Below are 21,279 nucleotides of genomic sequence, written 5' to 3' on the forward strand. Positions count from 1 at the left end.
CCCTGACCTCTGACCCTGCTCTTTACTTCTGCCATTTCATCCTCACTCCTGCTTCCTTTCATAAATCCATAAATCTCTTCTGGCCTTCCTAGCCCTGGGCCACGTTCCTTCCTCTTTGCTCAGTTTTTACCCCTTTCCTCCCCTTTCCTTCAGTCTCCCATCCGACTTTCAGTCCTTCCTTTCTCATGCAGACTTTGATTCCAACCCCATCAAAAACAAAACAAAACAAAAAAGCTTAAAGCACACCACAGTTAGCAGTATCTCAAAATTCAAAAGGTTTATTACTCATCTATTAATTCGATGACATTCATTTATTCAGTTTTATTGTTTTAATAAATATACAGAAATAAAACCAGAAATATATAATTAGAGAATAAATAGAGAAATTTATACCTGGTACCCAAGGTGGCACCAACAATCCTAGCAGCTCTTACTATAAATATCCATAGTAGTCAGCAATTTCCATTTCTTTTTCCCTCTCAATGAAAACTTGCAGTTTCCCCAAAGAGGTGTATTTGGCAGCATTCTCACGTTCTTGTTGAGCCCGCCTCTTCATGGCCTCCCGCTCCGGTCTCTGCTCTTGTTCGATGGGCTTTGACATGACTGGCTCAGAAACGTTGGGTTCCCTCCATGGTCTTCGTTGCTTGCTGAAGTCTTGGAGTAGAAATGGGGTTTGGATCTTGGGTGGGGACTGACGCTTAGTCACAGCGGGGGGAACTGGCCCCCGCTGGAGAAAAGCGAAAGATGAAGTTTTGTAGGGTGCAGGCCTAGGAGCAGCAGACTGAGGGACACTAGGATGGATATGGGCGGTCCAACCTGGTTGGGTTGGGTTGGTCACAGTTGGCTGAGCTGGTTTGGCAGGACCTGGCAAAGAGGCAGGAGCTGGCTGGCATGAACTGGCTGCAGCAGGTTGAGCTGAGTTAGACGAAGCAGGCTGAGCATGGTCCGCCAGAGCAGGCCGATGTGAGGCCAGAGACTGTGGCCTCCGAGGAGCAGGTCGAGCTTGAGGCTTGTCCCAGGCAGAAAACTTGACCTTCTTAGGTGGAGGCAGCTCATACTGGGATGGAGATGGGCACTGTTTTTCAGCACTGCTGCCTGGTTTCTGGGCTTCGACTTGAGTTTTCTCAGGACTCTTACCCTCACGTGGGGTACGCCACCATGGCTGGATAGCTGGGGGTGGCTGGGGGTCTTTAGGGTTCCTTGAATTTCCCAAGACCCGACAGGAAGAGAGCCCAGTTCTCTTATCATTCTTCTTCCCCAGTGCATGAAAAACCTTCACAGACTCCAGCATGCGCATGCCTAGGGAGGTTCGAGGCTTTTTAATGCTCTCGTGGATAAGCTCAGTTTGGTGTTCCTTTCGCTTCGTCTTGGGAATTGTTGGCTTCTCTTCTGCCTTGACTTTGTTCCCTGACTGCTTCTTCTCTTCAGCCTTCTTTCTTCCTCTGGTCCTTGTGGTCTTTTCCTGCCCGTGGCTCTTAGTTTTGCTGATCTTTCTGGATGCAGCTTTCTGAGGGTTGCCTTGAGAATGCTTGGCCGTGTTCACAGGAGCCCTGTCACTGACTGCAGCATTGCATAGAACCACTTGTCCCCCTAACAGGCACTGTGGATTCTTTGGCTGGATTTTGGCCTTGGGAGCACCACTGATAGGTTCAGAGGCTTTATGTTTGTTCTTCCTGGGTTGATCAGAGGGATCCTTTATGACACTTGGCTTTTCCTGCACCTGATTCACTTTAATGACCCTGGTGTCTTTGGCTTTGATCACGTTGGGACCTTTGGATTGATCAAGATCTTTCAATGAATTAAAGAGCTGGGGAAGGTGAATATGCTCCGCCAGTGTAGTAGTGTCTGCAAAACCACTGCTAGATTCCATCCCATTTTCAAGTGTCCCTAGGTCCTCAAGACTCAGGCTGTTCTTTCCCAGATGAGCATTTTCAGAACCAGGCTGCTCCTCTTGGCTGATGGGGTCAGTGCAGCCCGGGAGCTGGTGAATATCAGGGATTTCTGAAGGGAGTAGTGGAAGCTCTTGGTTTTCTCCTGGGATCTGATAGGCATCCAGAGGCCTTGAAAGCTTGGTTGTAATATCCTCCAAGTTCTTACTCTCTATTTGTCCCTGCCTTGGAGCTGGAGGCAGGGCCAGGAGACTACTGGCAGTCTGGACTGGAGCTGTCCCTGAAATGTCCCCAAGTTCGGGTGGTGGATTTCTCTCAAGTATCTGAATACTTCTGCTCCTGCAGGACTCGGGGAGTTCTTGAGTTTGTGTCACACAAAATGTCTGGATTGGAGGTTGCCATCCCAGGGAAGTTTTCATCACCAGGGAAGTCTCCATCCCTACAAAGGAGTCAAGGTAGAAGTCAGTCCCTCGTAAGTGAGATGCTCCCCCTAAACACCAACACAGCAATCATGTACCTTTCAAGGTACATGTTTGCTGTGTTGGTGTTTAGGGGCAAGATGGGCAAGGCATTTCTACTAACTCTTCTTAAGGATCATGGACAGTGTTCTATGCTACGAGATAAGTGGTGACTGTTGTAATTCTTACTGGTGATCATTTCCTGTCACTGATTCTTGGTTTTCTTTGTATTTCATAGGATTGTTACAAGTCAATTAAACAATGAGTCTTATTTTTCAAAAATGAAATGTTTTACAAAGCCTAGCATTCTCATATAGAGTCCGTTCAATTCTCCCCACTTTCCTGAGAGGCTAAGAACACTTCACACCATGAACTAGGAGAGGGAGTAGAGCCCTTCCTGATGAAATAGATAAACAAAGACAGAGTCTTAGCCTGCTTGCTCTGGACAGGATCTCAGACCCTAAGGTCTTAAATCCTGGTATATATTAAGGAAGTGAGGACAGTTAAACTGGCACTATCATAACAAGAGTTCTCTTCCAAAGAGACTCTAGCAGTAGATTAGGGAAGGGAGAGATACAGTGTGTTAGTACAGGGGGAATGATCGGCTACAGCAGTGAAAAATGTGGTACCTATTGGTATGCTCTTGGGGTTCTTGTACATGTAGCATAGATGACCTTTACAGTGTCACTCCCACCTTCCCACCTGCATTAGGTGTTCTTTTTTTAAAAATTTATACTCATTTATTTATGTTTTGAACTTATTTATTCTATGTATGTATTTTTTTTGGCTTCACTGGATCTTCTTAGTTGCTGGGCTACTCTTAGTTGCTCCATGGCATGTGGGATCTTCCCAGCCCAGGGCTCGAACCTGTGTCCCCTGCATTGGCAGGCGGATTTTTAACCACTGCACCACCAGGGAAGCCCTAGGTGTTCTTATGTAGAGTCTAAATACAGACAGCCCTGAGCAAAGGTAGTGGTTATTAAAGACTCAGGATCTAAATTCTACCTGTCTATACACCACTTCCCAGCTGTAGATTTTTTTTTTTTAATTTTTCTTTCTTTATTTTATTTATTTATGGCTGTGTTGGGTCTTCGTTTCTGTACGAGGGCTTTCTCTAGTTGCGGCAAGTGGGGGGGCCACTCCTCATTGTGGTGCGCGGGCCTCTCACTATCGTGACCTCTCTTGTTGTGGAGCACAGGCTCCAGACGCGCAGGCTCAGTAATTGTGGCTCACGGGGCTAGTTGCTCCGCGGCATGTGGGATCTTCCCAGATCAGGGCTCGAACCCGTGTCCCCTGCATTGGCAGGCAGACTCCCAACCACTGCGCTACCAGGGAAGCCCCCCAGCTGTAGATTTGACCCCATTTTTGAATGCTGACCTCATTGTTCAACTTTCTTGCTGTTTGTACTCACCTTGAAAACTTGTTTCTGGGATGCGGTGAGCAGACACAGGGTAGTAGATTCCAGAGGTGGAAGCTGGTGGTAAGATATTTGTGGGCTGAATCTCCTTTAGTACCATTACCATTTCTGGTTGCACAGAGGCCCTACTTCCTGTGTATGACACAGAGCCATAGGACTGCAGGCAGGAGCCAAGTTCTCCATACAGTAAAGACCCCAGTGTGCCGTGGTTATAGTAATATACCTGGCTTCCTTCCTGGTAGGGAAGTGACAGGCTATGTCCCTGATTTGGAATCTGAGATGGTGTTCCCTGAGCAAGGCTGGCAGAAAGTGATGGATATAGAGGGGCCATGTTATTGGTGTCTGCAGTTTTATCATACTGGGCTGCCATAAACATGGAGGAAGCAGCTGTGTGCTGTTCAGTGAGTGCCAGAGTAAAGTCTCTGAGTGAAGAAGAATTCTTTTCAGTGCTTCCTGTGATGCCCCACTCAAAAACACCTGGATAGGAAGCAGCTGAAGTGGAGATCTGGCTCTGGTCAGTAACTCCAGATAACAGAGTTGTGCTAGAATGTTGGTGAAGGTAGGCACTACCCATGTGTGTCTGGAAAGAGGTGGCCGTAGCTGATGCCGAACTGACGGCAGGAGCAGAGACTCTGGAGAAGTTGCAGACACTTGCTGTTAGGGAAGCTGCATTGCTCACCACAGGAAGAGAGTGCTGCAGAGAATTCAGAGTTCCAAGTACAGATGGATTTTGGCAATTTTCTGTAAGAACAAGGGGGTGATGAAAAAATCAGGGAGATTGATAAATTCTCACTATGTTTGAGGAAGGTTCTTGCTATCAGGACACCTCTACTGTCAATACTTACTGAGAATCCAAAAATCAGACAGTTATGATGGTTGTAAGGACTGAGCAGTTTTACACTCTTCTGTATTAACTGCCTGTGCTCCCATCTTGGGCACAGATGGGCAGAAGACCCAAGTGGTATGGTTCAGACATTGTTCTCTAGGATGGAAGCAACCTTCTCCCTGCCCTATCTTTCCCTTCAGCCTGCACTAGTATTGACTTCTATGCTGTTTCCTAGACTGGAAGCATTTTAGAACTAGGAGGGCCTTAGAGAACTTCTATTTTCACAGTCTCATTTCATGAGGAAGGAAACTGAGGCTCAGAGAGGTCAGGTTGACTTGTTCAAGTTCTCTCATTATGTTAGTATCCTTACCAGGTTTCAGAACCTAGGTATCCTGACTTCCTTGCCAGGACACTGCTCTGAGCATGACACTGCCAGAAAGCAGGAGCAATAGAACTTATAATATAGGCATTTTCTTTGTCCGTTAGAAAACAGTACGGCTATTAATTACCATTGTGATCTTCAGTGTCTCACTTTGCTTGTGCAGTTCCCACGCTCTTACCTAGAGTTCACATATAGCTCAGTCCAAGTGGTAAATTTAAAGAGTCATTTTTACCCTCTTCAAGCCTGGTTTCTCATCCTACCTCAAAATGATTACCCGAAAGTGAATTTCTGAAGTGCTTTTGGAAAGAAAAAAGCGATCTGATTCCTTCAGATTGCTCATCTGTAAAGTGGTTATAGCACCACCACCAATAAAAATGGGGACTTCCTCCTGCTTGGCCATCCCTTTCCCGCTCTCTCCTAGGGCCCTCAACACCGTCTGCTCTGTGCTGCAGTTCGGGACACAGCTGGGTGTCGTGGGCGGCACTGGCTGCCCCCACGCCACACTGACAGTGACTGTGACCACTGCGGACACTGAGCTGTGGGACATCATGGAGGTGAGAGCACCCATCACCGCCTTCTTCCGATGGCCTCGCCTGCAGATGGAGATACGGAACCCCAGAAAGGAGCGCAGGGCCTGCGGGATGGTAGAATGGGGTCTCAGAGACTCTGTGGCAAAGCGCAGATGCAGAGTCACTGGACACTCGTGGGCTGGCCTGCGAGTGGATAGCCGGCCATAGACAGCTGGGTGACCCGGGCCGGCCACGGGAAGTCGGTGGGCACGGGGAGTGGGCTGGGGGCAGCTGAGCCCTCCTGGCAGGTGCTGGTCCCCCAGTGCCTGGGGCAGGTGTGAGGGGCAGGGCCTACCTAAGTAACTGCCCATAGAGAACTTGGGTGAGATCGGTCCTTGGATAGAGAGCTGGGCTCCGAGCATTCTCCTTCAGTTGCGAACTCGGCCAAAAGCGAAGTGCGCACTGTTTGGGCTGTTGCCGGTATTTATAGCTCTGCAACCTGTGAGCGAACAATGGGCTTGCGTTTGCGGGACGCAATAGTTTAGGGAGGGGTGGCGCATGCGCAGAGGACACGTCACGCCCTGAGGCGCACAGGTGAGAATGCGAGCCTGGATCGTCTAGCGCTTCTGAATATCCCGGGGTCTGAGGGTTGGAGGTGTTTGCCTTGAGGGTGATGAGCTTCTTGGCAGGACAGCTGGCCCTTCCCCCCTGGCCTGGCCCCAGTGCTGTCGGGGGAACTAACTGTACTGGACGGGGTCCCTGCCCAGCAAAGTGGAGCAAGGTTGCTGGCTGTGCAGCTCCCACAGGAGGCGGCAGCTTTGGCAGCAGCGCCTCTGCGTCCTTCTGCCCTTTTCCCTGGCGGCACTGGAGGGGAGAGCCGCTAAGAGCAGAAGTGCTCACACCACCGGGAGCTCGATCGTGCAGGCTTCTGTTTAAGGTTTCAGACTTTAAGAGTAATAGAAAAGCGTGGAACTTTTTTTGTTGAAGGTGAGTGTGTGGAACATACCCAGTTGCATTTTCAACCTATCATTTTGCTACCGAGTGGAGAAGGCACTGCAGGGAGAAAGAGTGGAAGCGAGGAAACAAGTTAGGAGACTTTTGTAGAAATTGGGCATAATGGTGGCTTGGACCAGGGTATGGTGGTCATTTTGGTGGAAAGATGTGGACAGATTCTAGAGGTATGTAGGCAGTATCATTGTTAGCACTGGTGGTGGGTTGAGGATGAGGGCGAGGGAGAAATAGCCGTCAGTGATGGTGATTCCTAAGTTTCTGGCTCCTATGGTTGGTTGGATAGGGTTTTTTAGATATGATGTTCATATTTATCCTAATTTGTCTTTTGTTATTTGTTGGTTCTTGATGAATACTCTGTCCTATTAAGTCTCCTGTTTTTAGCGTGCAGAGCATTTTCACCGAAACTGACTGTTGCATGTTATCAGATAACTTTTTACCATCTGCCAGTTTGGTCCTGTATTTTATTCTCTTTCATTTATTAATTAAATTGTTGTATTAATGTAAATAGTTATATTAATAGATTTTCTAAAGTTGCGTTACCCTTGAGTCCTTGGAATAACGCCTTTCTGTAGTCATGGTGTATATCATTCTTTAATAATTATTGATTAGACATGCAGATATTTTCTTAGGATTTTTCTACCTATATTTGTAAAGCGAAATTGTACGTTTTTTTGCAAAAACTTGATTTTCTTTCCTTTTTATTTACAAATGACTCGAATTTTGTTGTTTTGTAGTTATTTGATTGATGTAGAAGGCATGTGGCCAGATGATGCATTTGGATATAAGTATAAGGGTTGTCACTACTTTTCCGTTTTTATAAAATTTGAAGGTAGAAGTGTAGGGGAATTTCTCAAATTTTGGAAAAAGAGAAAAGTTTGTAATTCATTTTTTCTGACATAAGATAACCTTTTACTAAAAGTTTGTAAAGGGATGTATCTGGAAATAGTTAGATATAACAGCCTGAATAAATAGTCAGTGGATTTCAGCATTTTTTTCTTTTTTAAATTTATTTAATTAATTTATTTATTTTTGATATTATATGCACTGCACAACCAAGGAAGTCCCTTTTTCTTCCTTCCTTCCTTCCTTCCTTCCTTCCTTCCTTCCTTTCTTTAAAGCTCCAAGTCATTTAAAATACATGACTTCTTACTAAAAATCTGCAGTTCATATAACCAAGGGGTTTATAACTTCTCCTCTAAAAGTTATATTCCTGGGACTTCCCTGGTGGTCCAGTGGTTAAGACTCTGTGCTTCCAATGCAGCAGGCATGGGTTCAATCCCTAGTTGGGGAGCTACGATCCCACATGCTGCACAGCCAAAGAAATTTTTTTTAAATGTTATATTGCTGTATGATTGAATTTAGTGGTTTAGACATTCTTTTTCTTTCTTTCTTTTTTTTTTTTTGGTACACGGGCCTCTCACTGTTGTGGCCTCTCCCATTGCAGAGCACAGGCTCCGGACACACAGGCTCAGCGGCCATGGCTCACATGCCTAGCCCTCCACGGCATTTGGGATCCTCGCGGAACGGGACACGAACCCGTGTCGCCTGCATCGGCAGGTGGACTCTCAACCACTGCGCCACCAGGGAAGCCCTTGACATAATCATTTTGAATTTGGATAGTGCTGATGGTTGCACAGCATTGTGAATGTATTTAATGTCGCTGAATTGTATACTTGAAAATGGTTGAAATACTAAATTTGGTTTTATGTATATTTTACCATAATAAAAAATCAGATGAACGAACAGCATAAACCAGAATTAGGTAAGATGATAGAACTCAGGACAGAATTCAAAATAAAAGAAAAAAATTCAGAAAAGCCAGCTAAATTTAAAATAATACAAGAGTGGGGACTTCCCTGGTTGTCCAGTGGTTAAGAATCTGCCTTCCAATGCAGGGGATGCAGGTTCGACCCCTGGTTGAGGAACTGAGATCCCACATGCCGCAGGGCAGCTAAGCCTGCACGCTGCAACGACTGAGCCTACGTGCTGTGGAGCCCACGCGCCACAACTAAAGAGCCCACGAGCCGCAAGAAAGAGCCCACGCGCTTCAACGAAGAGACCATGTGCTGCAACTAATACCCGACACTGCCAAACACAAATAAATTAAATTAAATAATACGAGTGAATGAACATAATGGATAATGCCTTAAGAGAAACAAACAAGAAAAGGAAACAGTTTTTTAAATCAAAAAGAAGATAAAAAGACGTTTAGAGAAATGGCAAACATAAAAGATAGGCAAAAAAGAGTCAGGACAGCTCTGAAAAGAGTAACATAAGTACGTATAAGAATCTATTATACCATAAAAGTGACATTTCAAATCAGTGGGACAGATTAGTCAATAAATTGTGATACATACATGTTGAGGTATAAGTAATTCTCTGGAAGATTCCACGGCACGGCAAAAGCAGATGTCTCTGAGGAGGGAAATGTGTGGCTGGGGAATGTGGGGAAAAGGGTGTCTTTCCTTTGAATACCCTTGTGTACCTTTTCTAATGTTCTGTCATGTGAATTTATTACCTCTGAAGTTCACCTGAGTTCAAACCCCAGTTCCCCCAATTGCCAGCTCTTAATCGTGGGCAAACTCTTCACACTCTCAAAGCCTCTATCTGTGAAATAAGGTCAGTAACTTAGCCTGGTGCTGCCTGGCACAGAAGACACTGTCAATAAATGGAGATTATTAGTGTAAAAAACCGAAATGCCCATCAATGGATGAATGGATATTTTAAATGTGGTGTATATGTGAAATATTACACAGTCATAAAAAGGAATGAAGTACTGACACGTGCTACGACATGGACGAACTTGAAAACATTATGCTAAGTGAAAGAAGTCCCACACAGTGGTCACATTTGTATTATTTCATGAAATGTCCAGAAAAGGCAAAAACATAGTGATAGAAAGGAAATGTGTGGTTGCAGGGACTGAAGGAGGAGGGGATGAAGAGGGCCTGCTGATGGTTACGGGGGCTTCTTTTTGGGGTGATGAAAACGTGATGGGATAGATGATGGTGATGGTTGCATAGGCTTGAGAATGTACGAAATGACACTGAATTTGCGGTCTCAGAAGGTGAATTTTATGGCATGTGAATGACATCTCAAAAAAATAATTTTGAAAATGAAAATTGCCAGTTTTCCCATTTTCACTATCCACTATCCACTGCCTCCATCTCTCCCTTCTCCCCACGTCATTCCTTTTGACGCCCACCCCTGCCGCTATCTCCCAACCTCACTCCCTCGAGCTGCCCCACTAGGCCTCCGAGGGAGCCCCTGAACCGCTGGGCGCCTGCGTCCTGTGGCTGTTGGAGCAGCTGCCCAGTGCGCGTGCCCCCACCGCTCTCACCCGTGAGAGTGGACGCTTCCGTCGGATTTTTCTCATGCATTTCAGTTGATGGTGATGTTTACAGAAGGTGGCACACCCCCTGGTCAATGGAGGAAGCCCCTCAAGTTAATACTTAGGCCTGTCCAGAAGTTTGATGTCGTCCAGCAGTAACCTCAGCATGCTGTGCTCTGAAAGCCAGGTTGGACGCTTGCAGGCACTTGCAAATACTGCGGACTTCAGAGGCATTTGGGCCTCAGATTGAGGCCTTGTACCTCCACATGCGATGTGACCTCAGCCCTTTGCTGCACGTCTCTAAGTGAAGTGGCACAGGAATACTGGCCTTGCCTGTCGTTGCCAGGATTAACTGAATAGTGCATTAGCTGCCCTGGTGCTTAGGTGTTGAGTACATGGTGATTTACATACCAGGCCCTATTCGTGGGCCTCCTGAGGCAGCAGTTCCCTTGCCTCTGCCCCTAGGATAACTCTGAGCCCTAGCCACCTCTCTGGTAGATTTCCCTATACCCCCACTATAATCACACCTGCATAAGGCAACTCAAACCTTTCAGAGATGTGTCCTGAACCTCTTGTTTTCTTAAATACCTGTGTGGTGGTTGTGAGACTTAAGGCCAACCTCCCCAAGAGACTTTTTCTCTTTCTCCTAGTAAACCTAGACTCACATTCTGTCATCTTCAACTCTACTCACACTTTGTTCTTTCAACCCTGACCTCTGACCCTGCTCTTTACTTCTGCCATTTCATCCTCACTCCTGCTTCCTTTCATAAATCCATAAATCTCTTCTGGCCTTCCTAGCCCTGGGCCACGTTCCTTCCTCTTTGCTCAGTTTTTACCCCTTTCCTCCCCTTTCCTTCAGTCTCCCATCCGACTTTCAGTCCTTCCTTTCTCATGCAGACTTTGATTCCAACCCCATCAAAAACAAAACAAAACAAAAAAGCTTAAAGCACACCACAGTTAGCAGTATCTCAAAATTCAAAAGGTTTATTACTCATCTATTAATTCGATGACATTCATTTATTCAGTTTTATTGTTTTAATAAATATACAGAAATAAAACCAGAAATATATAATTAGAGAATAAATAGAGAAATTTATACCTGGTACCCAAGGTGGCACCAACAATCCTAGCAGCTCTTACTATAAATATCCATAGTAGTCAGCAATTTCCATTTCTTTTTCCCTCTCAATGAAAACTTGCAGTTTCCCCAAAGAGGTGTATTTGGCAGCATTCTCACGTTCTTGTTGAGCCCGCCTCTTCATGGCCTCCCGCTCCGGTCTCTGCTCTTGTTCGATGGGCTTTGACATGACTGGCTCAGAAACGTTGGGTTCCCTCCATGGTCTTCGTTGCTTGCTGAAGTCTTGGAGTAGAAATGGGGTTTGGATCTTGGGTGGGGACTGACGCTTAGTCACAGCGGGGGGAACTGGCCCCCGCTGGAGAAAAGCGAAAGATGAAGTTTTGTAGGGTGCAGGCCTAGGAGCAGCAGACTGAGGGACACTAGGATGGATATGGGCGGTCCAACCTGGTTGGGTTGGGTTGGTCACAGTTGGCTGAGCTGGTTTGGCAGGACCTGGCAAAGAGGCAGGAGCTGGCTGGCATGAACTGGCTGCAGCAGGTTGAGCTGAGTTAGACGAAGCAGGCTGAGCATGGTCCGCCAGAGCAGGCCGATGTGAGGCCAGAGACTGTGGCCTCCGAGGAGCAGGTCGAGCTTGAGGCTTGTCCCAGGCAGAAAACTTGACCTTCTTAGGTGGAGGCAGCTCATACTGGGATGGAGATGGGCACTGTTTTTCAGCACTGCTGCCTGGTTTCTGGGCTTCGACTTGAGTTTTCTCAGGACTCTTACCCTCACGTGGGGTACGCCACCATGGCTGGATAGCTGGGGGTGGCTGGGGGTCTTTAGGGTTCCTTGAATTTCCCAAGACCCGACAGGAAGAGAGCCCAGTTCTCTTATCATTCTTCTTCCCCAGTGCATGAAAAACCTTCACAGACTCCAGCATGCGCATGCCTAGGGAGGTTCGAGGCTTTTTAATGCTCTCGTGGATAAGCTCAGTTTGGTGTTCCTTTCGCTTCGTCTTGGGAATTGTTGGCTTCTCTTCTGCCTTGACTTTGTTCCCTGACTGCTTCTTCTCTTCAGCCTTCTTTCTTCCTCTGGTCCTTGTGGTCTTTTCCTGCCCGTGGCTCTTAGTTTTGCTGATCTTTCTGGATGCAGCTTTCTGAGGGTTGCCTTGAGAATGCTTGGCCGTGTTCACAGGAGCCCTGTCACTGACTGCAGCATTGCATAGAACCACTTGTCCCCCTAACAGGCACTGTGGATTCTTTGGCTGGATTTTGGCCTTGGGAGCACCACTGATAGGTTCAGAGGCTTTATGTTTGTTCTTCCTGGGTTGATCAGAGGGATCCTTTATGACACTTGGCTTTTCCTGCACCTGATTCACTTTAATGACCCTGGTGTCTTTGGCTTTGATCACGTTGGGACCTTTGGATTGATCAAGATCTTTCAATGAATTAAAGAGCTGGGGAAGGTGAATATGCTCCGCCAGTGTAGTAGTGTCTGCAAAACCACTGCTAGATTCCATCCCATTTTCAAGTGTCCCTAGGTCCTCAAGACTCAGGCTGTTCTTTCCCAGATGAGCATTTTCAGAACCAGGCTGCTCCTCTTGGCTGATGGGGTCAGTGCAGCCCGGGAGCTGGTGAATATCAGGGATTTCTGAAGGGAGTAGTGGAAGCTCTTGGTTTTCTCCTGGGATCTGATAGGCATCCAGAGGCCTTGAAAGCTTGGTTGTAATATCCTCCAAGTTCTTACTCTCTATTTGTCCCTGCCTTGGAGCTGGAGGCAGGGCCAGGAGACTACTGGCAGTCTGGACTGGAGCTGTCCCTGAAATGTCCCCAAGTTCGGGTGGTGGATTTCTCTCAAGTATCTGAATACTTCTGCTCCTGCAGGACTCGGGGAGTTCTTGAGTTTGTGTCACACAAAATGTCTGGATTGGAGGTTGCCATCCCAGGGAAGTTTTCATCACCAGGGAAGTCTCCATCCCTACAAAGGAGTCAAGGTAGAAGTCAGTCCCTCGTAAGTGAGATGCTCCCCCTAAACACCAACACAGCAATCATGTACCTTTCAAGGTACATGTTTGCTGTGTTGGTGTTTAGGGGCAAGATGGGCAAGGCATTTCTACTAACTCTTCTTAAGGATCATGGACAGTGTTCTATGCTACGAGATAAGTGGTGACTGTTGTAATTCTTACTGGTGATCATTTCCTGTCACTGATTCTTGGTTTTCTTTGTATTTCATAGGATTGTTACAAGTCAATTAAACAATGAGTCTTATTTTTCAAAAATGAAATGTTTTACAAAGCCTAGCATTCTCATATAGAGTCCGTTCAATTCTCCCCACTTTCCTGAGAGGCTAAGAACACTTCACACCATGAACTAGGAGAGGGAGTAGAGCCCTTCCTGATGAAATAGATAAACAAAGACAGAGTCTTAGCCTGCTTGCTCTGGACAGGATCTCAGACCCTAAGGTCTTAAATCCTGGTATATATTAAGGAAGTGAGGACAGTTAAACTGGCACTATCATAACAAGAGTTCTCTTCCAAAGAGACTCTAGCAGTAGATTAGGGAAGGGAGAGATACAGTGTGTTAGTACAGGGGGAATGATCGGCTACAGCAGTGAAAAATGTGGTACCTATTGGTATGCTCTTGGGGTTCTTGTACATGTAGCATAGATGACCTTTACAGTGTCACTCCCACCTTCCCACCTGCATTAGGTGTTCTTTTTTTAAAAATTTATACTCATTTATTTATGTTTTGAACTTATTTATTCTATGTATGTATTTTTTTTGGCTTCACTGGATCTTCTTAGTTGCTGGGCTACTCTTAGTTGCTCCATGGCATGTGGGATCTTCCCAGCCCAGGGCTCGAACCTGTGTCCCCTGCATTGGCAGGCGGATTTTTAACCACTGCACCACCAGGGAAGCCCTAGGTGTTCTTATGTAGAGTCTAAATACAGACAGCCCTGAGCAAAGGTAGTGGTTATTAAAGACTCAGGATCTAAATTCTACCTGTCTATACACCACTTCCCAGCTGTAGATTTTTTTTTTTTAATTTTTCTTTCTTTATTTTATTTATTTATGGCTGTGTTGGGTCTTCGTTTCTGTACGAGGGCTTTCTCTAGTTGCGGCAAGTGGGGGGGCCACTCCTCATTGTGGTGCGCGGGCCTCTCACTATCGTGACCTCTCTTGTTGTGGAGCACAGGCTCCAGACGCGCAGGCTCAGTAATTGTGGCTCACGGGGCTAGTTGCTCCGCGGCATGTGGGATCTTCCCAGATCAGGGCTCGAACCCGTGTCCCCTGCATTGGCAGGCAGACTCCCAACCACTGCGCTACCAGGGAAGCCCCCCAGCTGTAGATTTGACCCCATTTTTGAATGCTGACCTCATTGTTCAACTTTCTTGCTGTTTGTACTCACCTTGAAAACTTGTTTCTGGGATGCGGTGAGCAGACACAGGGTAGTAGATTCCAGAGGTGGAAGCTGGTGGTAAGATATTTGTGGGCTGAATCTCCTTTAGTACCATTACCATTTCTGGTTGCACAGAGGCCCTACTTCCTGTGTATGACACAGAGCCATAGGACTGCAGGCAGGAGCCAAGTTCTCCATACAGTAAAGACCCCAGTGTGCCGTGGTTATAGTAATATACCTGGCTTCCTTCCTGGTAGGGAAGTGACAGGCTATGTCCCTGATTTGGAATCTGAGATGGTGTTCCCTGAGCAAGGCTGGCAGAAAGTGATGGATATAGAGGGGCCATGTTATTGGTGTCTGCAGTTTTATCATACTGGGCTGCCATAAACATGGAGGAAGCAGCTGTGTGCTGTTCAGTGAGTGCCAGAGTAAAGTCTCTGAGTGAAGAAGAATTCTTTTCAGTGCTTCCTGTGATGCCCCACTCAAAAACACCTGGATAGGAAGCAGCTGAAGTGGAGATCTGGCTCTGGTCAGTAACTCCAGATAACAGAGTTGTGCTAGAATGTTGGTGAAGGTAGGCACTACCCATGTGTGTCTGGAAAGAGGTGGCCGTAGCTGATGCCGAACTGACGGCAGGAGCAGAGACTCTGGAGAAGTTGCAGACACTTGCTGTTAGGGAAGCTGCATTGCTCACCACAGGAAGAGAGTGCTGCAGAGAATTCAGAGTTCCAAGTACAGATGGATTTTGGCAATTTTCTGTAAGAACAAGGGGGTGATGAAAAAATCAGGGAGATTGATAAATTCTCACTATGTTTGAGGAAGGTTCTTGCTATCAGGACACCTCTACTGTCAATACTTACTGAGAATCCAAAAATCAGACAGTTATGATGGTTGTAAGGACTGAGCAGTTTTACACTCTTCTGTATTAACTGCCTGTGCTCCCATCTTGGGCACAGATGGGCAGAAGACCCAAGTGGTATGGTTCAGACATTGTTCTCTAGGATGGAAGCAACCTTCTCCCTGCCCTATCTTTCCCTTCAGCCTGCACTAGTATTGACTTCTATGCTGTTTCCTAGACTGGAAGCATTTTAGAACTAGGAGGGCCTTAGAGAACTTCTATTTTCACAGTCTCATTTCATGAGGAAGGAAACTGAGGCTCAGAGAGGTCAGGTTGACTTGTTCAAGTTCTCTCATTATGTTAGTATCCTTACCAGGTTTCAGAACCTAGGTATCCTGACTTCCTTGCCAGGACACTGCTCTGAGCATGACACTGCCAGAAAGCAGGAGCAATAGAACTTATAATATAGGCATTTTCTTTGTCCGTTAGAAAACAGTACGGCTATTAATTACCATTGTGATCTTCAGTGTCTCACTTTGCTTGTGCAGTTCCCACGCTCTTACCTAGAGTTCACATATAGCTCAGTCCAAGTGGTAAATTTAAAGAGTCATTTTTACCCTCTTCAAGCCTGGTTTCTCATCCTACCTCAAAATGATTACCCGAAAGTGAATTTCTGAAGTGCTTTTGGAAAGAAAAAAGCGATCTGATTCCTTCAGATTGCTCATCTGTAAAGTGGTTATAGCACCACCACCAATAAAAATGGGGACTTCCTCCTGCTTGGCCATCCCTTTCCCGCTCTCTCCTAGGGCCCTCAACACCGTCTGCTCTGTGCTGCAGTTCGGGACACAGCTGGGTGTCGTGGGCGGCACTGGCTGCCCCCACGCCACACTGACAGTGACTGTGACCACTGCGGACACTGAGCTGTGGGACATCATGGAGGTGAGAGCACCCATCACCGCCTTCTTCCGATGGCCTCGCCTGCAGATGGAGATACGGAACCCCAGAAAGGAGCGCAGGGCCTGCGGGATGGTAGAATGGGGTCTCAGAGACTCTGTGGCAAAGCGCAGATGCAGAGTCACTGGACACTCGTGGGCTGGCCTGCGAGTGGATAGCCGGCCATAGACAGCTGGGTGACCCGGGCCGGCCACGGGAAGTCGGTGGGCACGGGGAGTGGGCTGGGGGCAGCTGAGCCCTCCTGGCAGGTGCTGGTCCCCCAGTGCCTGGGGCAGGTGTGAGGGGCAGGGCCTACCTAAGTAACTGCCCATAGAGAACTTGGGTGAGATCGGTCCTTGGATAGAGAGCTGGGCTCCGAGCATTCTCCTTCAGTTGCGAACTCGGCCAAAAGCGAAGTGCGCACTGTTTGGGCTGTTGCCGGTATTTATAGCTCTGCAACCTGTGAGCGAACAATGGGCTTGCGTTTGCGGGACGCAATAGTTTAGGGAGGGGTGGCGCATGCGCAGAGGACACGTCACGCCCTGAGGCGCACAGGTGAGAATGCGAGCCTGGATCGTCTAGCGCTTCTGAATATCCCGGGGTCTGAGGGTTGGAGGTGTTTGCCTTGAGGGTGATGAGCTTCTTGGCAGGACAGCTGGCCCTTCCCCCCTGGCCTGGCCCCAGTGCTGTCGGGGGAACTAACTGTACTGGACGGGGTCCCTGCCCAGCAAAGTGGAGCAAGGTTGCTGGCTGTGCAGCTCCCACAGGAGGCGGCAGCTTTGGCAGCAGCGCCTCTGCGTCCTTCTGCCCTTTTCCCTGGCGGCACTGGAGGGGAGAGCCGCTAAGAGCAGAAGTGCTCACACCACCGGGAGCTCGATCGTGCAGGCTTCTGTTTAAGGTTTCAGACTTTAAGAGTAATAGAAAAGCGTGGAACTTTTTTTGTTGAAGGTGAGTGTGTGGAACATACCCAGTTGCATTTTCAACCTATCATTTTGCTACCGAGTGGAGAAGGCACTGCAGGGAGAAAGAGTGGAAGCGAGGAAACAAGTTAGGAGACTTTTGTAGAAATTGGGCATAATGGTGGCTTGGACCAGGGTATGGTGGTCATTTTGGTGGAAAGATGTGGACAGATTCTAGAGGTATGTAGGCAGTATCATTGTTAGCACTGGTGGTGGGTTGAGGATGAGGGCGAGGGAGAAATAGCCGTCAGTGATGGTGATTCCTAAGTTTCTGGCTCCTATGGTTGGTTGGATAGGGTTTTTTAGATATGATGTTCATATTTATCCTAATTTGTCTTTTGTTATTTGTTGGTTCTTGATGAATACTCTGTCCTATTAAGTCTCCTGTTTTTAGCGTGCAGAGCATTTTCACCGAAACTGACTGTTGCATGTTATCAGATAACTTTTTACCATCTGCCAGTTTGGTCCTGTATTTTATTCTCTTTCATTTATTAATTAAATTGTTGTATTAATGTAAATAGTTATATTAATAGATTTTCTAAAGTTGCGTTACCCTTGAGTCCTTGGAATAACGCCTTTCTGTAGTCATGGTGTATATCATTCTTTAATAATTATTGATTAGACATGCAGATATTTTCTTAGGATTTTTCTACCTATATTTGTAAAGCGAAATTGTACGTTTTTTTGCAAAAACTTGATTTTCTTTCCTTTTTATTTACAAATGACTCGAATTTTGTTGTTTTGTAGTTATTTGATTGATGTAGAAGGCATGTGGCCAGATGATGCATTTGGATATAAGTATAAGGGTTGTCACTACTTTTCCGTTTTTATAAAATTTGAAGGTAGAAGTGTAGGGGAATTTCTCAAATTTTGGAAAAAGAGAAAAGTTTGTAATTCATTTTTTCTGACATAAGATAACCTTTTACTAAAAGTTTGTAAAGGGATGTATCTGGAAATAGTTAGATATAACAGCCTGAATAAATAGTCAGTGGATTTCAGCATTTTTTTCTTTTTTAAATTTATTTAATTAATTTATTTATTTTTGATATTATATGCACTGCACAACCAAGGAAGTCCCTTTTTCTTCCTTCCTTCCTTCCTTCCTTCCTTCCTTCCTTCCTTTCTTTAAAGCTCCAAGTCATTTAAAATACATGACTTCTTACTAAAAATCTGCAGTTCATATAACCAAGGGGTTTATAACTTCTCCTCTAAAAGTTATATTCCTGGGACTTCCCTGGTGGTCCAGTGGTTAAGACTCTGTGCTTCCAATGCAGCAGGCATGGGTTCAATCCCTAGTTGGGGAGCTACGATCCCACATGCTGCACAGCCAAAGAAATTTTTTTTAAATGTTATATTGCTGTATGATTGAATTTAGTGGTTTAGACATTCTTTTTCTTTCTTTCTTTTTTTTTTTTTGGTACACGGGCCTCTCACTGTTGTGGCCTCTCCCATTGCAGAGCACAGGCTCCGGACACACAGGCTCAGCGGCCATGGCTCACATGCCTAGCCCTCCACGGCATTTGGGATCCTCGCGGAACGGGACACGAACCCGTGTCGCCTGCATCGGCAGGTGGACTCTCAACCACTGCGCCACCAGGGAAGCCCTTGACATAATCATTTTGAATTTGGATAGTGCTGATGGTTGCACAGCATTGTGAATGTATTTAATGTCGCTGAATTGTATACTTGAAAATGGTTGAAATACTAAATTTGGTTTTATGTATATTTTACCATAATAAAAAATCAGATGAACGAACAGCATAAACCAGAATTAGGTAAGATGATAGAACTCAGGACAGAATTCAAAATAAAAGAAAAAAATTCAGAAAAGCCAGCTAAATTTAAAATAATACAAGAGTGGGGACTTCCCTGGTTGTCCAGTGGTTAAGAATCTGCCTTCCAATGCAGGGGATGCAGGTTCGACCCCTGGTTGAGGAACTGAGATCCCACATGCCGCAGGGCAGCTAAGCCTGCACGCTGCAACGACTGAGCCTACGTGCTGTGGAGCCCACGCGCCACAACTAAAGAGCCCACGAGCCGCAAGAAAGAGCCCACGCGCTTCAACGAAGAGACCATGTGCTGCAACTAATACCCGACACTGCCAAACACAAATAAATTAAATTAAATAATACGAGTGAATGAACATAATGGATAATGCCTTAAGAGAAACAAACAAGAAAAGGAAACAGTTTTTTAAATCAAAAAGAAGATAAAAAGACGTTTAGAGAAATGGCAAACATAAAAGATAGGCAAAAAAGAGTCAGGACAGCTCTGAAAAGAGTAACATAAGTACGTATAAGAATCTATTATACCATAAAAGTGACATTTCAAATCAGTGGGACAGATTAGTCAATAAATTGTGATACATACATGTTGAGGTATAAGTAATTCTCTGGAAGATTCCACGGCACGGCAAAAGCAGATGTCTCTGAGGAGGGAAATGTGTGGCTGGGGAATGTGGGGAAAAGGGTGTCTTTCCTTTGAATACCCTTGTGTACCTTTTCTAATGTTCTGTCATGTGAATTTATTACCTCTGAAGTTCACCTGAGTTCAAACCCCAGTTCCCCCAATTGCCAGCTCTTAATCGTGGGCAAACTCTTCACACTCTCAAAGCCTCTATCTGTGAAATAAGGTCAGTAACTTAGCCTGGTGCTGCCTGGCACAGAAGACACTGTCAATAAATGGAGATTATTAGTGTAAAAAACCGAAATGCCCATCAATGGATGAATGGATATTTTAAATGTGGTGTATATGTGAAATATTACACAGTCATAAAAAGGAATGAAGTACTGACACGTGCTACGACATGGACGAACTTGAAAACATTATGCTAAGTGAAAGAAGTCCCACACAGTGGTCACATTTGTATTATTTCATGAAATGTCCAGAAAAGGCAAAAACATAGTGATAGAAAGGAAATGTGTGGTTGCAGGGACTGAAGGAGGAGGGGATGAAGAGGGCCTGCTGATGGTTACGGGGGCTTCTTTTTGGGGTGATGAAAACGTGATGGGATAGATGATGGTGATGGTTGCATAGGCTTGAGAATGTACGAAATGACACTGAATTTGCGGTCTCAGAAGGTGAATTTTATGGCATGTGAATGACATCTCAAAAAAATAATTTTGAAAATGAAAATTGCCAGTTTTCCCATTTTCACTATCCACTATCCACTGCCTCCATCTCTCCCTTCTCCCCACGTCATTCCTTTTGACGCCCACCCCTGCCGCTATCTCCCAACCTCACTCCCTCGAGCTGCCCCACTAGGCCTCCGAGGGAGCCCCTGAACCGCTGGGCGCCTGCGTCCTGTGGCTGTTGGAGCAGCTGCCCAGTGCGCGTGCCCCCACCGCTCTCACCCGTGAGAGTGGACGCTTCCGTCGGATTTTTCTCATGCATTTCAGTTGATGGTGATGTTTACAGAAGGTGGCACACCCCCTGGTCAATGGAGGAAGCCCCTCAAGTTAATACTTAGGCCTGTCCAGAAGTTTGATGTCGTCCAGCAGTAACCTCAGCATGCTGTGCTCTGAAAGCCAGGTTGGACGCTTGCAGGCACTTGCAAATACTGCGGACTTCAGAGGCATTTGGGCCTCAGATTGAGGCCTTGTACCTCCACATGCGATGTGACCTCAGCCCTTTGCTGCACGTCTCTAAGTGAAGTGGCACAGGAATACTGGCCTTGCCTGTCGTTGCCAGGATTAACTGAATAGTGCATTAGCTGCCCTGGTGCTTAGGTGTTGAGTACATGGTGATTTACATACCAGGCCCTATTCGTGGGCCTCCTGAGGCAGCAGTTCCCTTGCCTCTGCCCCTAGGATAACTCTGAGCCCTAGCCACCTCTCTGGTAGATTTCCCTATACCCCCACTATAATCACACCTGCATAAGGCAACTCAAACCTTTCAGAGATGTGTCCTGAACCTCTTGTTTTCTTAAATACCTGTGTGGTGGTTGTGAGACTTAAGGCCAACCTCCCCAAGAGACTTTTTCTCTTTCTCCTAGTAAACCTAGACTCACATTCTGTCATCTTCAACTCTACTCACACTTTGTTCTTTCAACCCTGACCTCTGACCCTGCTCTTTACTTCTGCCATTTCATCCTCACTCCTGCTTCCTTTCATAAATCCATAAATCTCTTCTGGCCTTCCTAGCCCTGGGCCACGTTCCTTCCTCTTTGCTCAGTTTTTACCCCTTTCCTCCCCTTTCCTTCAGTCTCCCATCCGACTTTCAGTCCTTCCTTTCTCATGCAGACTTTGATTCCAACCCCATCAAAAACAAAA

The 21,279-nt window shown here is 46.2% G+C and overlaps 2 protein-coding genes across 2 annotated transcripts; both read right to left on the reverse strand.

Moving 5' to 3' along the window:
• Positions 1-433: 433 nt before the first annotated feature.
• On the reverse strand, positions 434-9,872 carry LOC307064174 (uncharacterized protein C2orf78-like; the record flags this gene model as incomplete). The annotated part of the gene is made up of 5 exons (XM_079720665.1): positions 434-2,328; positions 3,759-4,505; positions 5,087-5,150; positions 5,247-5,418; positions 9,718-9,872. The coding sequence occupies 5 exons, from the start codon at positions 9,870-9,872 to the stop codon at positions 434-436; spliced, it is 3,033 nt and encodes a 1,010-aa protein (XP_079576791.1).
• Positions 9,873-10,962: 1,090 nt separating this feature from the next.
• Positions 10,963-20,401, reverse strand: LOC307064175 (uncharacterized protein C2orf78-like; the record flags this gene model as incomplete). Its single annotated transcript, XM_079720666.1, has 5 exons — positions 10,963-12,857; positions 14,288-15,034; positions 15,616-15,679; positions 15,776-15,947; positions 20,247-20,401. The coding sequence occupies 5 exons, from the start codon at positions 20,399-20,401 to the stop codon at positions 10,963-10,965; spliced, it is 3,033 nt and encodes a 1,010-aa protein (XP_079576792.1).
• Between the last annotated feature and the right edge of the window lie 878 nt (positions 20,402-21,279).

Source organism: Hyperoodon ampullatus (genome assembly GCF_949752795.1).
Source record: "Hyperoodon ampullatus genome assembly, chromosome: 15".
Classification (NCBI taxonomy): domain Eukaryota; kingdom Metazoa; phylum Chordata; class Mammalia; order Artiodactyla; family Ziphiidae; genus Hyperoodon; species Hyperoodon ampullatus.